This window comes from Pseudorasbora parva, chromosome 15, assembly GCF_024679245.1.
Source record: "Pseudorasbora parva isolate DD20220531a chromosome 15, ASM2467924v1, whole genome shotgun sequence".
In the NCBI taxonomy this organism is placed as follows: domain Eukaryota; kingdom Metazoa; phylum Chordata; class Actinopteri; order Cypriniformes; family Gobionidae; genus Pseudorasbora; species Pseudorasbora parva.
In genome coordinates, this window is record NC_090186.1 from 17,473,850 (window position 1) to 17,488,592 (window position 14,743).

Genomic DNA, 14,743 nt, shown 5'->3' on the forward strand with positions numbered 1-14,743 from the left:
TAGACTTTATTCAAGCTGTTGAACTCAGAATGTAAAACAAATTTGTCTTGTAGCAAAGGTTGAAATCAGTATACCTTAACGATAATATACTTTTAATATAAAGCCTTGAAATGGCGCTCTGTGGCGCGGCAGGATTTAGAACAACTTCCTGAGTCGCCGCGGACAGGCGCCGAATGCCGCCACCGGTGTGCGTACACTCATTGAAAACAATGTGTTCGAATTTTAAAGACGTGGTGCGCCGCCGAGCTCCGCGTCCGGTGTGCGACCCCCTTCAGGCTAATATATTTTTCTATTTTTGGTAGACTTTTCTTAAGGAGATTCAGTTATTTTTAGATTTGGGCCTATTTAATGGCCAGTTGGCGTCTGTGCAATAAATATTACAGTTCTAAACAATCTATTTTCTTCTATTGTTCCACTATATTACTGATATTTACAATAATGTATTGAATTTGATAGGTGTCTCTCACATTGTCCCACAGCAACATTAAAATAGTGTAGATTAGTGAACAATGTTTTATAATAATCATTTATTCTATTCAGTGTCCATTTCATTCATTTAACATTTAATATTGGGGGCATCAAAGTTACTTTACATATTTGAACATTTAAAAAGTGTAACACTGTAGTTGCTTTTTCTGGTAATTTACTTTTATAATGATGTAACTCATTTTAATAATTTAGTTATTTGTGGGAAGTAACTAGTAACTATAACTAATTACTTTTTTAAAGTAACTTGACCAACACTGGCAATAAATATCGAAAGTTATGTACAAACACTTGTCTGTTCTACTCATTTCAACTGACTTTAAAAAATTTAAATTCTTTGACTTATAGCAACTTTTTTTTTTTACAGTAACGCAAATAGTTACTTTCTCTGGTAACGAGTTGCTTTCATTATAGAGTAATTTAGTTACTAACTCAGTTACTTTTTAGAACAAGTAGTGAATAACTATAACTAATTACTTTTTTAAAGTAACATTCCCAACACTGTTAGTTAACTACATTACTTATCATGAACTAATAATGAACTGCACTTAATTAACTGTGTTAATGTTAATTTCAACATTTATTAATGCAATGTGAACTAACATGAACAAACCATGAACAGCTGTATTTTTATAACATTAACAAAGATTAACTAATGCTGAACAGAGGGGTTGTTCATGGTTAGTTCATGTTACAGTAACTAATGTGTAAACTAATTTTAACTAATACAACCTTTTTTTGTGTGTATAACATTGTAGTGTTACCGTATAACCATAAAATATTGCCGAAAATCTTTTATTCAGCAAAGTTACATTAAATTGATCAAACGTGAATACAGATTCGTTTTTTTTTAAAGTTTTTTTACATCGCTATAAAAAATTATATATTTCAAATAAATCCTGTTTTTGAACTTTAAACTTGACTCCTTTAAAAAAACTCATTATCAGGGCTTCCAGAAAAATAGCACATATTTAATTTGGGGTATGGGGTAAAATAATAATAAAAAATGTTTACTGAGCAGCAAAATCAGCATATTAGAATAAGTTCCAAAAATCATGTGACACTGAAGACTGGACTAATGGCAGAAATAAATCACATTTTAAAATTAAGATTAAAGAGGAAGAGGTGTTTGTTTCAGATGAGGAAGTTGAGGTTTCTTTTATTTCAATAATTTGCATTAGTATTTTTGTCATCTACCACATACCAGTAACCAGCAATAATCATTTCTGGATTAAAGTGCAGAGGCGTGTTGAGATCAAATATTGGCAGGAAGCATTAGTGTATGTGTGTGCGATTGACTTGAGGACATCGTGTAAGGAGCTCATAGAGAAGTGAGCGAAGAGTGTTTCAAAGGCCTTTCTCATACAGGGTCTTTATTTGAAACTGGCAGGCTTTGCGCGCCACACATCAAAGATGCACTTGTTGAGAGAGAGACTGATTAACACAACTGATGCACAGAGCCAGACCACAGCAAAACTATTCAATAGCTGGATTGAACTAGACACACACAAGACTCTCTCACTCTCCAACACAAAGACGCACAACCGCACAATCACTTTATAGAGAAGTCTTGTTAGCAAAGTACAGAAATAAGGAATTGCTTAGATGTAGTGATGCAACAAAAAACTAATTCTTGGCTGAAACTAAAAAAATTCAGGAGACATTTGGGCAGAGCAATTTTTGAAAATATATGAATATTTTTATTAAAGGGGTGGTTCCGTGGTATTTTTCTAAGCTTGGTTGTGTTTATGGAGCGCAATATAACATGTCTTAATACTTATTTTTCTTAAAAACGGCATATTTTTCTTATATTTTACCTTTATTCCACACCGCTGTCTCCATTGTCCTTTAAATGCCTCGTTTGCTACCTGCTTCTATGAAGCCCACCCCTCCAGAAAAAATGCAATTGTCTTAGATTGGTTAGATGGCCAAATGTAGTTTCATGTATTTTTATTGGCTGAAGTGCCAAACATAGGTTGTCCGGTAACACCACGCCACTTACCATTACATGCAGAAGTCACATCTCCGGTGACTATCAAGGGTTTATGATGTCACCAACCCGGGAAGAAGCTTGTTGTAGTCCAAACCAGCCGTTTTTGTAGGCAAAAAACTGCCATAACTTTAAAAGACAATATCTCTGTTTGCATTGAACTTTCAGCGCTGTAACTTTGCAGATACTGTATATGCTCAAGCTGCAACATTACATACTAAAGAAATCGCATACAACCACCCCTTTAAGGGAGGAATTTATTAAAAGTGATAGAAAAGGCTTTTTTTTTAATTATGAAAAAAATCCAATAAAATAAAATGCTGTTCTTTTGAACTTTCTATTCATAAAATAAAAGTGTCAGTTTCAACAAATATACTGAGAATGTTAAGAATGTTTCTTGAGCACCAAATCAGCATATTAGAATGATTTCTAAATGATCATTTGACATCATTTGAAATTCAGCTTTGCCATCACAGAAATTAGATTTTAAAATAAAATACATCTAAAAAAAGACCTTTCAATGACAAAGGACAAATGTATATTTTCCATTTCTAAAATAAATGTGGATTCTCTGACCTTTCACGTGGCATTTCTTATGTGGAATACCCTATAATAATAATTTAACAAATAGATAATCAGAATAGCTGTTAGTTGCAGCCCTAAACTAAGTGTCACAACACTATTTTCTACAGCATCTCTCTAAACAAAAGCACCGAATGTGCTAATTTAGTGCTTGCTTCCTCTAATAAAACCAAACAAAAACAAGAACAAGCTCCTGAATGTGAGCTCATATCAGCATGTGGCACAAGCATTAACAGGAAGTGTGAGCTGTTTTTTTATTCATTGTTATTCATTTATGCTGAACTGATACCACTGATATCAAGCATAGCTTTTAGTAAAACTGTATAAACTACTTCCATTCCAAACCCCAAAATGAAGTCGAGTACATCAAGGTGAATTGCTTTGAAATTCTTCTCCAAGTGCTGTTAAAAATCCACCACATATACACCACCATAAACCTCTGCAAAAAAGCCAAAGCAGTCCCACTATGTTTTCCTTCTGATATCCTGTTTCCCATTAAAGTTTTGTGGTGTTGGGAATCCACACAAACCGCCCGAGGTAAACTGTGAAGCCCACGGATGAATTCAAATGGTACTGACAGGACAGCCAGAGGTCCTGGAAGTTAAACTGCAGTGGCCAGAAGTTCTGACTAAGAAGGTTTAACAGCACATACCACCCGCACAAATGAGTGTACTTGTGTTATTAGCCATTTGTCAAACCAACCATGGAATTTTTTTTATGATATCGATTAATGGCACTAACATAAACAGTGTGACTTTCAGTTGTTAAAAACTAGATTTGCATCCAACAACTGAAATACACATTGCATGACTAAAATAAATCTAACCATCTAACCATTATGCCCTTTTTCAAAGTCTTGATTTTGCTTTTGGGGTCGATTAGATGAAGTTTTTGTACCATGATATTCAAAAACATTATTTGTTACATATTTCACATTTTTGCAGCACCTATCTTCCAAGTCAGTCAGTGACGCTCTATTTAGTTCCTGTCTCTATGAAGCCCCTTCTTCTGAAAAGCGCAGTGTGCTCTAATTGATCAGCCGGACTAGCGTGTTGTGATTGGTCAACCACTTCAAGCGTGTTTTAGAAATGTCACGCCCAGTACACCCTTAAAAATAAAAGTGCCAGGAAGAACCAAAAATGGGTTTTAGACTGCCATAGAAAAAACATTTTTGGTTCCCAAAAGAACCTTTTTGTGAAAGGTTCTTTAAAGAACCATTTTTTCTAACCATTTGTTAGTCTAAATAACCTTTTTGCACTACAAATAACCTTTTGTGCAATGGAAAGGTTCTTTGAATATTAAAAGTTCTTTATGGAACCATACACCCTGCCAAAGAACCATTTAAGAACCTTTATTTTTAAGAGTGTACCATGACTATGAGTTTCAACTAGTGCTGTCAAAATGAACGTGGGTTTAGGGTTAATGTTTAACGCAATTAGTGTAACATCCATTTTTTTTTCTATCATCCTTTGGCTGGGGTTATATTATATGATCACACTCTTATTAATGCAAATGCTTTTAAGCCATTCAAACACAATAAGACACAAAAGAGAACAGTGCAGTGTTGGCACGCACATCTGTTATACACACATGCCTTGTGCGCATAGAAAGCCACTTCAGACAGAGCTTGGATTCTGGGGGCGCAGCATGACATGGAAATCGATTTCCCCCGCCCCCGAGCGTTTCTTCCCAGAGTTGCATGAAGAACTTGAGCAGTATGGAAGAATTAGTGCCAAAAGAGCAGGAAGTCCAAACAAGCCAAAATCTGCTTCAAATGTTTTCTTCTCTAACTACCCTGGATGGTGGGACGATCAGGGGGCTCATGGGGAATTCCCAGGTGGGGTGTGCAGAGAAATGCCAATAAAATGTTGCCACCTGGTGGGGTTACCGCAACTCCCATCCAGCACCTTTGAGACAACAGAAGCTCTAGCTGCTAAGGCTTACTTGCTGCTGGACAGGCCGCCTCTGACCTGTATGCAATGGCCACCCTGCAAGTCTACCAGGCCAAAGCACTCATAATGCAAAAGGGTAGTTCTGAGCTGATGTTGATGCAGAAACTGCGCATGGTGACTGGCCGTGATGAAATCACTGTGCAGGCCCTTGTTCAGACAATGTTCACCTTGGTGATCCAGAAGCACCCCTGGCGGAGCCTTGCAAAAGTGCACTTTCTCGATGTTCCCATCTCACAATGGCCCTTGACACTGCCCAGCAGATCAAGAGCCTGCCTCGACGCGCTGCTAAAAGGCTGTTGCGAGCTACCCTGCTCAGTCAGGTTGTCGCCAAGGGTATCCATCCCCCTGCTGCAGCCAAAGAGGAAGTGTCAGTTGCTGCTAATTGTTACACGTGGCAGGTGAAAAACCACCCCTCAGGGCAACCTGGAGATGTAGGGAGCTGCTCTTCCCCTAGTGCAAGGGTGGGGAATGTTGATCCAGAAGAGCCACTCTCTTGCAGAGTTTAGCTCCAACCCTAATCAAACACATCGGAAGCTAATCAAGGTCTTCAGGATTACTAAAGTTACAGGAAGGTGCGATATGAGTGTTTAGGCCCTAGAGGATGGCCTGTCGGAGGCTTTTGTTTGTCAAATTTCTATACCCAAATTTTCAACAAAAGAGCAGTTCCTCAAACTCTGGGTCTGAAGAGGGCTTGGTTGACACTGAGAACCTTATGCCTTGCTGTGACTCTTGTCCCCCTCTTTTAATCGCCACTAAGCAAGAGTCTGTTTCGAGGACATGATACCTTCACTCGCATCTCCTGCACAGCGGGTATGACTGTGGTCTCACTGATTCCACTTGCTCGGTGTCTGGAAGCCTGGCTAAGGATTCCCAGCCCTTCATGCTGGCTCACTTGGACGATCAAACTCAGCTATGCAATTCAGTTTGCCCAGCGTCTCCTCAGGTTCAAGGGCATTCGGTTCGCCTCAGTGGCGGACAAGGATGCCCTTGTCCTGCATGCAGAAATGCCTTTTTGAATGCATTCTCCCCAAGATTTGTTTGGCAGCAATCAACCTGAGGGACACGTAATTTCATGTCTCAATTCTCCCTCATGGACGGTTCCTACACTTTGCGTTTGAGGGATGAGCATATCAGTACAAGGTCCTCAGCTGGAGCTTCAGGTCAACTGGGAAAATAGCAAAATCTCCCCCATGCAGAGTATCTTACTGCTTATGGAGTTAGCACAACCTGGTCATAAGGTTCCTGAAAGTCCTTGACCTCACCTCATCCCCTCTTGTGATCTCTCTCTGGTCTTAACAGCTCTACAGAGAGCTGCCCCAGTCAGTTGAGATTAAGATCTCATCTCTTCAGACAGCGCTCTTGACAGACCCAGAACAGCTCTTTACTACCACAGAGACCTTCCATATCTAGCACTGTCCTAATGGTTAGTCCATATGTGTAAACTCAACATTACCTACGGGCAAGATGTGGCCAACATAGCCTCCCTATCCATTAGAATAGGTACACATCCACTGTATGGGTAAGTATATGCACCAGCGATTGATATTTTCCATGCAAATTAATTTCCTTTTTCCACCCCAACAACTGCAGGGGGACTAGGCGGCTTACACAGGGCAGTTAACATCTCTGTTTCCTCCTTCAGGGTGCAGGGGTTACATTAGTAACCTAGACATTACTGATTGAGAATAACTCCCTTTTGGAATGACTTTGCGCTTTGTAACTTTTCAGACCTTTTTTATGCTCAACAGCAGCATTACACACTATAGAAAGTTGAAAATCTAAAGAAGCCATAATAAGATCCCTTTAAAATACATTATTCATGTATTTCCCATAAACAATTTCAATGTCGATTTTATGTCACCTACAACCAGATCCTATGTGATATCACAATATAATTCCTGTGCAATATCAGTTTTGTCAGTACACATTGTGTCAAGCACACTCACCCTCAAGACAGATGCCCTCCTTCTGAACAGTGTAGCTCAGCACAGCAAAAGGGGCCACGGGTGATTTAGCTATAACAATCTATGAAAAATAAGAAAAATAAGAAACAAGAAGAGATTTGTCACTTCATGGCCACAATATCAATACAAGGCTAATAATTAGGGCTGACAATGGACTAATTTTAATTAAATTAATATGTGACCTGTCACAGAAACAAGGGACACAAGTCGTCAGCACTACTTTCGTGCAAAATGAGAAAGAAGGTTTGATTTTTGCTTTTTTGCAGAATCTGTTAGTTGAAATCACAACAAAGCCTCTCAGTGTTTGAGAAAGCAGTATTGGTATATTAAAAAGCATACATTTTGAGGTTGAAATCGGCTTGTTTTTCGAAGAGTCTAGCTTACAGTAGGGGTGTCATCTTCTGTGTGTATTTGCATACTGGATAAGCCCGGCTTGTTATTGCCCCGCCCTTCAAGGGAAGTGTGGCTACTTACTTATGCGACGATGAAAGCGGCATAATAAGACTGAATAATATCCCTAGTCTACAACTGAGAGAAGATGAAGAAGAGGAAGACTGTATCCGAGTCTCAACTGAAGGAAAAAAAACGCTGCCTGCCAAAACGCTCTCAAGCACTCACAGCAAGGCGTTTTCAGCAGAGCGCCTAGCGTTTTCCTCAGAAGGGAGAAGGTGGAGTGAATGGAAATAATGAGCTGTCTTTAAAACAGTCGTGAGAGGTCTACAGACACTCAAATTTTATACTTTCTTTTTTAAAGTACTTACATTTTAATTATGTATTGATATATAAAGAACGTTTTAATAAATTTGGAAAAAAAAAAACATTTTTTAACCAATGCTTACTTACCCTACATTTAATTAGGCTTTGTTTGAATATTAGCCTATATTATTTTTTTTATTTGGTATGTTGATTGTTAAAAAAAGCAGCATGAGTAAGATACATAAGATGTGCATATGTCTGGAAACATGGAGTGGGGCCAGGCATTGAGAATTGTTTTGAATAAAAGTCTTTATTTAAAGCGTGGGCATGAAAGCAAGCATAGGATTGCGGCAGCATTGGGTTACGAGACTCAGCAGTGTCTGCCGGCAACCTGCGTCTAAGCCTATTAGAGATTCTTGTGAATCTACATTACTTTTTTTGTTATCAGCCTCTAATTTCAAAACCCTGCACTGGGCTGTGCCATGTTCGAAAAGAGATACCTAAGTGAAAATTACTCAACAAAACTCAAAAGAGGAAACTGTCTGGTAACTGTTGCGCAAAACATACCGGAAATGAATCAGATCCCCAAACAAAAGTAAACAAATGAAGCTTTTGTGACTTCTGCCTAATATGACTGTGCTTATATCTTGTGTACTCATGAAATGAAAGCATTTCCTTCTCAAGTTTAACCGTCTACAGACGGCATGACTTGCTCTTGGGGTTATTTGTATAAAAATAAACGGGAACATTTACTTATTTTCGCCTTTGCAGGGGTATCTTGTTACCTGTGGTTAAGAATAAGTTAGTTTTTACAAACCTGCTGCCAGTTGCTTTGTGTGAATGTGATTCCTCACTGCTGTGCCGTGACACACAAGTGCAAATATTTCCAGTCACACAAACCAGTCCATTTCCTTTCACTTTGACCCAAACACACATATTTCACATATAAAGTGGCATGACTTTACCTCTAATGGCTAACATCCACAGTAAATGGCTAAAAAGCAGGGAGTTTCTGAGGGATTTTTTTTTTTTTACTGAAATGGCCCTGCCAGAGTCACTGAACTGCACAAAAGAGCCAGGCACCATTGCCTTCCTTGTGTACCAGCAGTTTTGGACCAGTGCCTCTCTATCAGTGCGCCTTTCTTTAGGTGGGAGCTCAGTCGGAAAAAAGAAAAACAAAATCTTCAGGGCTCTAGGCCAGGGTGTACAGTCAATGAGGTATGCCATCATTTGACAGGATGAAAACAAGTAGGGCAAGCCGACACAATGGTGGTGGAGTAAGCGGTTTTCTTTCTTTTAAGCTTGTTTTAAAGATGAAATCACTAGATGAGTGAAGTTTTATTTTCTTGTGCTGATGTATTTCCGGTTGATACAGGGGGACAAATTGAAGGTAGTGAAAAAGTTATTTGCATGCCGTGACTCCAATTGGTGGAATTTATTGTAAAGCATTCATGGGTGATGTGGTTTTTCACTACAAATTCTGCTATTAAACACCATTATTTAAAAAAATAAATTATAATAAATTGAACAGATGACAACCTCAAAGCTCATAACAGTTGTGTCTTTAAAGGGTTATATATTTTTGTTAAAATATATTTCCCTATGGAGAAAATGAACATAATTTTAACTTCCGGAACCCAACTTTAACTGTTTTGTTTAATTAGGGGAGGGATATTATAATTCTAGAGAGAATCTAATTGGACAAAAAACTGTGTGGTTTAAGGTGATGTCATCTTTGGTCCATTTTCCCACAAGAGAAAAACTGTATTATGGCAAACAACATTTTGTTTATTCACAAAGAGGAGAAAAAGGGTGTTTACCTGTCTCCGTTCTGTGTCTTCATACTGGACAATGAGGCGTGTGTTAACACTGTGACTCCATGTGTTTCCCAACGCCGCTGTCACAAACCCTGAGTCCTCCTCAGTAGATACTGAAAGCCCCAAAAAATAAAAAATAAACAGATTTAATATAGTCAAAGTTGAAAGTAGTAGTAATAGTTCATTTAGAGCAGGCTAAAAACTGGCTTTGAGTAAATAAATCAGTTGTTTGCCAATTAGCCAGTCGCTTTATAGAACTTGCAAGATGGTTTAAACCAATTTGTAACAATGAACACCTGAATCTCTTTTAAATTTCTTGATTTAAATAAAAATAAAGACATATCCTTTATGACAAAAGCTGTTTCCATCCACCTATTTTGCACATAAAAAATGCACATTTTGCAAATAAAAAACAAAACAAAAAGTTAAACAAGATACTTTTTTTATCGGAGAAGAAAACATGCGCATAAACTATGACAGAAACACTTTTACCAAATACATTTCTCGATGCTCTTTAAAAAAAAAATCATGTGACTTTTAAAATGGGACGGAATAGATCCCATTGCAGAGAATCTGAAATGCTGGTTTAGTCATTCTGAAATGCCTGAGTAAAAGTCTGTCAACAAAGTGGTTCAGTAAAATTCTTTCCCGAAACGTTCTTACACAACTTAATTCCAAACAGCAGGCATCTTCCTCCGAAATGCTTTTATTGTGGTTCATCTGCGTGCTCTGAGACACATTTAGTAATTATTTAGATAAATTAGCTATACTGTTCAAAAATTTGGGGTAAGATTTTCTTTCTTTCTTTGGTTTAAGCCCAAATTATACTGTACGCTGTAGCTACGCCGTAGGCTGTGTTGCACGCATAGCCTACAAAGTACCCTGATGGCATCTCTCCAAAAATGTAACGCATCAATTCTACGCAGACCGCAAGCGCTGTGATTGGTCTGCCAGAACCCCTCTGTCAGGGGTACACATGCTCCCTCTGCATGTGTAACTCATGCAGCAACCTCCCCCAGTTTCTGTTGAAGCCAATATGAAAGTAACTTAAAATGCAATTCATTGACTGGCCACTAGGGACAGACTAGGAGCAGAATCTCATTGGGCCCTATGTTAAAATTCCCAACTTTACGGCAGAAAAAGCATTTAGTCTGGTACAAATTGTGGTTTTGGGCTATACGGCTAATTTTGCTCTTCATGAGAACTGTGAAGGGGTGATTTTTTTATTTTTTATAACTCATTAGTTTATTATTACCGTTGTTGAAAACAGTTGTGCTGCTTAATATTTGGTGGAAACTGTGATATCCGGCATTCTTTGATTAAAGGTCCCATTCTTCGTGTGTTTTCGAAGCTTTGATTATGTTTACAGTGTGCAATATAACCTGAGTTCATGTTTCGTGTGTAAAAAAAAAAAAACAGTATTTTTCACACAATTTACTTATCTGTACAGCGCAGTTTCCTCTGTCCTAAAAACGGCCTGATGATTTTCTTTTTCTATGAAGTCCCTCCTTCAGAAACACGTAACGAGTTCTGATTGGGCCAGCGCTTCCCGGGTTCTGATTGGACAGCAGCTTAGCGCACTTTGCCCGGAAAGGTCCCGCCTCTTACCACAACGGGGAGATGCAAGCGCTGAATGCGCGCTCTTCTCCACGTGGGAGAGCAACAAGACCACGCCCCCTTTTTTGCGTGTTCTTGTGGGCGGAGGGTTCAACAAACGGTTCTAGTGACGTCATTACATCCCTGCACTTCCTGCTGTAGTCCAAACCGGCCGTTCGCTGTAGGCTTTGAAAGGGAACTTCTGTTAAACAAAATATCTCGCTTGGCATTGAACTTTGAGCTTTATAATTTTACAGGTATTATTTATGCTCTAACAGCAACATTACACACTAACTAAAGTTTGAAAGATGGAATCGCGAAGAACGGGACCTTTAAAAACCGTTTAACCATTTTAAATAGTCATTTCTGAATATTGACAGTTTGACCCCAAACTTTTCAACTACATACTCATTTCACCCACCATTAGGTTAATTTTGTACTCTGCATACAGCTGTTTCACCATATTGCACCATTTCCATTGCTATAAATCCCTCATCTACTGTGAATCACTTGAAAACTTGGAGCCACTGAGTCATTATTGTGGTTTAAAGACTGAGTGTAGAGCAGATGATAAGCCTGAAGAACAATGGGAACGCTTCTTTGGGTCAGACACCTGAGGAAGTTACCAATGTTACTATTGACATAACACTCATCCGGGTCTTCTTCGAACTGCTATGTAAACACACCTGTGTGTTTTTGTTCGCCCGCTGTGCCGCAACCAGAAATAGTCAGGGCCTCTGAGGTCACGGTCTGAGTGTCTTTCTCATGATTCTTTGTTGTGTAACATTTAAGCACCATGCTGTAATCTGACAATACCATTCACAACTGTCACATCAGCAACTCTCACTTCCTCAAAACATTTCCTGTGGAAAGTCGAGTGCAGGAGAAACCTGAAAAGGCTGGCACGGCATGTCAGTGAACTGGATGTCTGGAAGGCCCCTCCTCTGAAAAAACAACAACATCCTCAATAACCCCCCACCAAAAAAAGAACATTTGGAAACAATAGCCAACCACTTTACAGCTCCAGATGGGTTTTGAGCTCAGTTTCAAATTAACGGATAAAAAGGGCAAACTCACTAAACAGTGACACTAAACTCACTTTTCACACAGAATTTCACCACAAAATCATGCTTTATTTACTAAACACACGCAATCCGGTTGAACCAGGTGCTAACTAAAATGAAACATTGCTGTGCCGAGAGCATTTTAATTATGTCACTGTCATTCTTTTGGGAGCAAACAAGTGAAATTTAATTTTAAAATACATTTAAATTTCCATTTACCTTTTAAAAATTTCCAAAGCTGAATTTCACATGTTTGTGTAAACGCTATATTGCCAAAAGTTATGGGACAATCTTCCAAATCATTGAATTCAAGTGTTCCAATCCCTTCCATGGGCAAAGATGCATAAAATCAAGCACCCGGGCATGCAGACTTCTTCTACAAATATCTGTGAAAGAATGGATCACTTTGAACGAAGTGAACACTGTGTGGAGAGCATCATGGAATGGGTTTCCATGGCCAAGCAGCTGCATCCAAGCCTTACATCACCAAGTGCAATGTAAAGCGTCGACAGCACTGGTGTAAAGCATGCTGCCACTGGACTCTAGAGCAGTGGAGATGTGTTCTCTGGAGTGACCAATCACGCTTCTCTGTCTGACAATCCGATGGACGAATCTGGGTTTGGCGCTTAGTAGGGAGAACAGTACTTGCCTGACTGCACTGTGCCAAGTGTAAAGTTTGGTGGAGGAGGAATTATGGTGTGGGGTTGTTTTTCAGGGTTTGGGCTTGGCCCCTTGGTTCCAGGGAAAGGAACTCTTAATGTCTCAGCATACTTAGACATTTTGGACAATTTCATGCTCCCAACTTTGTGGAAACAGTTTGGATATAGCCCCTTCCTGTTCCAATATGACTGCACACCAGTGCACAAAGCAGGGTCCATGAAGACATGAATGAGCGAGTCCTGAGTCCTGACCTCAACCCAATAGAACACCTTTAGGATGAATTAGAACGGAGACTGTGAGCCAGGCCTTCACGCCAACTTCATTGCCTGACCTCACAAATGCGGTTTTAGAAGAATATTCAAAAATTCCCATAAACACATTACTAAACCTTGTGGAAAGCCTTCCCAGAAGAGTTGAAGCTGTTACAGCTGCAAAGGGTGGGACAACTTCATATTAAACCCTACAGATTAAGAATGGGATGTCAATAAAGTTCATGTGCATGTAAAGGCAGGCATCCTAAAAACTTTTGGCAATGTAGTGTATTTTCTACTTATCAGTTAGTCATCAAATAAGAAGAGCATTACACCTTTTTAACTTCACATTCCTAATATTCACTAAAATCAAAGTATACAAGACCGTACATTTGGTGCAACTTAAACCGACACTAATTTAAACGGTCAGTTCACCCCAACATAAAAAATACGAATCTGTCATCATTTTCTCATACTTTTGTTTAAACTATTTCACACAAATTAACATTTTAATGAAACCTCAGAGACTTCTGTATCTCTATTGAAAGTCTATTCCACCAAAACTTTCGTATGGATAGAGCACTTTTCAGTCCAAGGCTTCTGAAGAGACATGATTGCTTTATATGATGTTCAGATTAAATTTAGCCTATTATTCCCATATAAGCATTGATCAACAAACAGAGCATATCAAATATGATAATTGATGATCAAACATACTTGCTTGACGCACAAGCAGCAATGAGGTTTCTAAATATTGATGCAACAACTAATATTTTTTGTTATATATTTACTGTACAAAATTTGCAACATATCTCTTACGGAACATGATCTTTACTTAATATCCTAATGATTTTTGGCATTAAAGAAAACCAATAATTTTGACCCATACAATGTATTGTTGGCTTTTGCCACAAATATAGCTGTACATTTAAGGAAGCGACGAGAATACTTTTTTCACCAATTTCTTCTCATCTGTGTCAAGTCTCAGGTCAGCTCCTGCGTCAGCATCATACACGTGTTGTGGTGCTCACGTGAACAGCTTTGGCCAATGGTAAGTTGGCGTTCAGGCGTAGCTTTGACGCAACTCGGAAGCGCTGGACTGTTTTTACTACATCAAAGTGTTTACTACAGTAGGAGACTGACACAGACGTGCAAAAAATGTTGAATAAAGTCGTTATTTTTGTTTGTTTTTTGCGCACAAAAAGTATTCTCTACGTTTCAGGGTTGAACCACTGGAGTCACATGGACAAGTTTATCGATGTCTTTACTACCTTTCTGGGCCTTGAAAGTATGTTTTCTGAAGATGAACGAAGGTCTTACGGGTTTGGAATGTGCATATTGTTGCTAGGTCAATTGTCTTGCTTTATTTTAGCTTTAAAGAGAATTTACAATTGTACTTACTACTTAAACTTAAACCAACACTTCATGTCCTCATATTTATTTGGTGAGTAGCTGAGTAATAAGTACAGTAACTATACAGTCAGTCATTATTGCAAAATAAACATGCCGTTGTTTGTAAATTTGCACATTTTAACGAGACGAGCGCCTTTAAAATACACCAAAAACGGTAGTCAGCTGTATTCTCCACTCAGAACTGATCTGCAAGATGAGTATCTGCATTGCGTTCAACAGATTTTGTTTGCACGTCTGCACTGCAGGTTACTTTATTTGAATAATTACTATAT

General features: G+C 38.7%; 1 protein-coding gene across 2 annotated transcripts in view; it reads right to left on the reverse strand.

The window, feature by feature from the left end:
- Positions 1–14,743, reverse strand: part of rad51b (RAD51 paralog B) — a 61,039-nt gene that overhangs the window by 28,192 nt on the left and 18,104 nt on the right. For both annotated transcript variants that reach the window (XM_067417248.1, XM_067417246.1), the window contains 2 exons: positions 9,491–9,600; positions 6,957–7,035 (listed from right to left, as the gene is read on the reverse strand). In XM_067417248.1, coding sequence (XP_067273349.1) covers positions 6,957–7,035; positions 9,491–9,600 — 189 coding nt within the window. The remainder of the gene's footprint in view (positions 1–6,956; positions 7,036–9,490; positions 9,601–14,743) is intronic.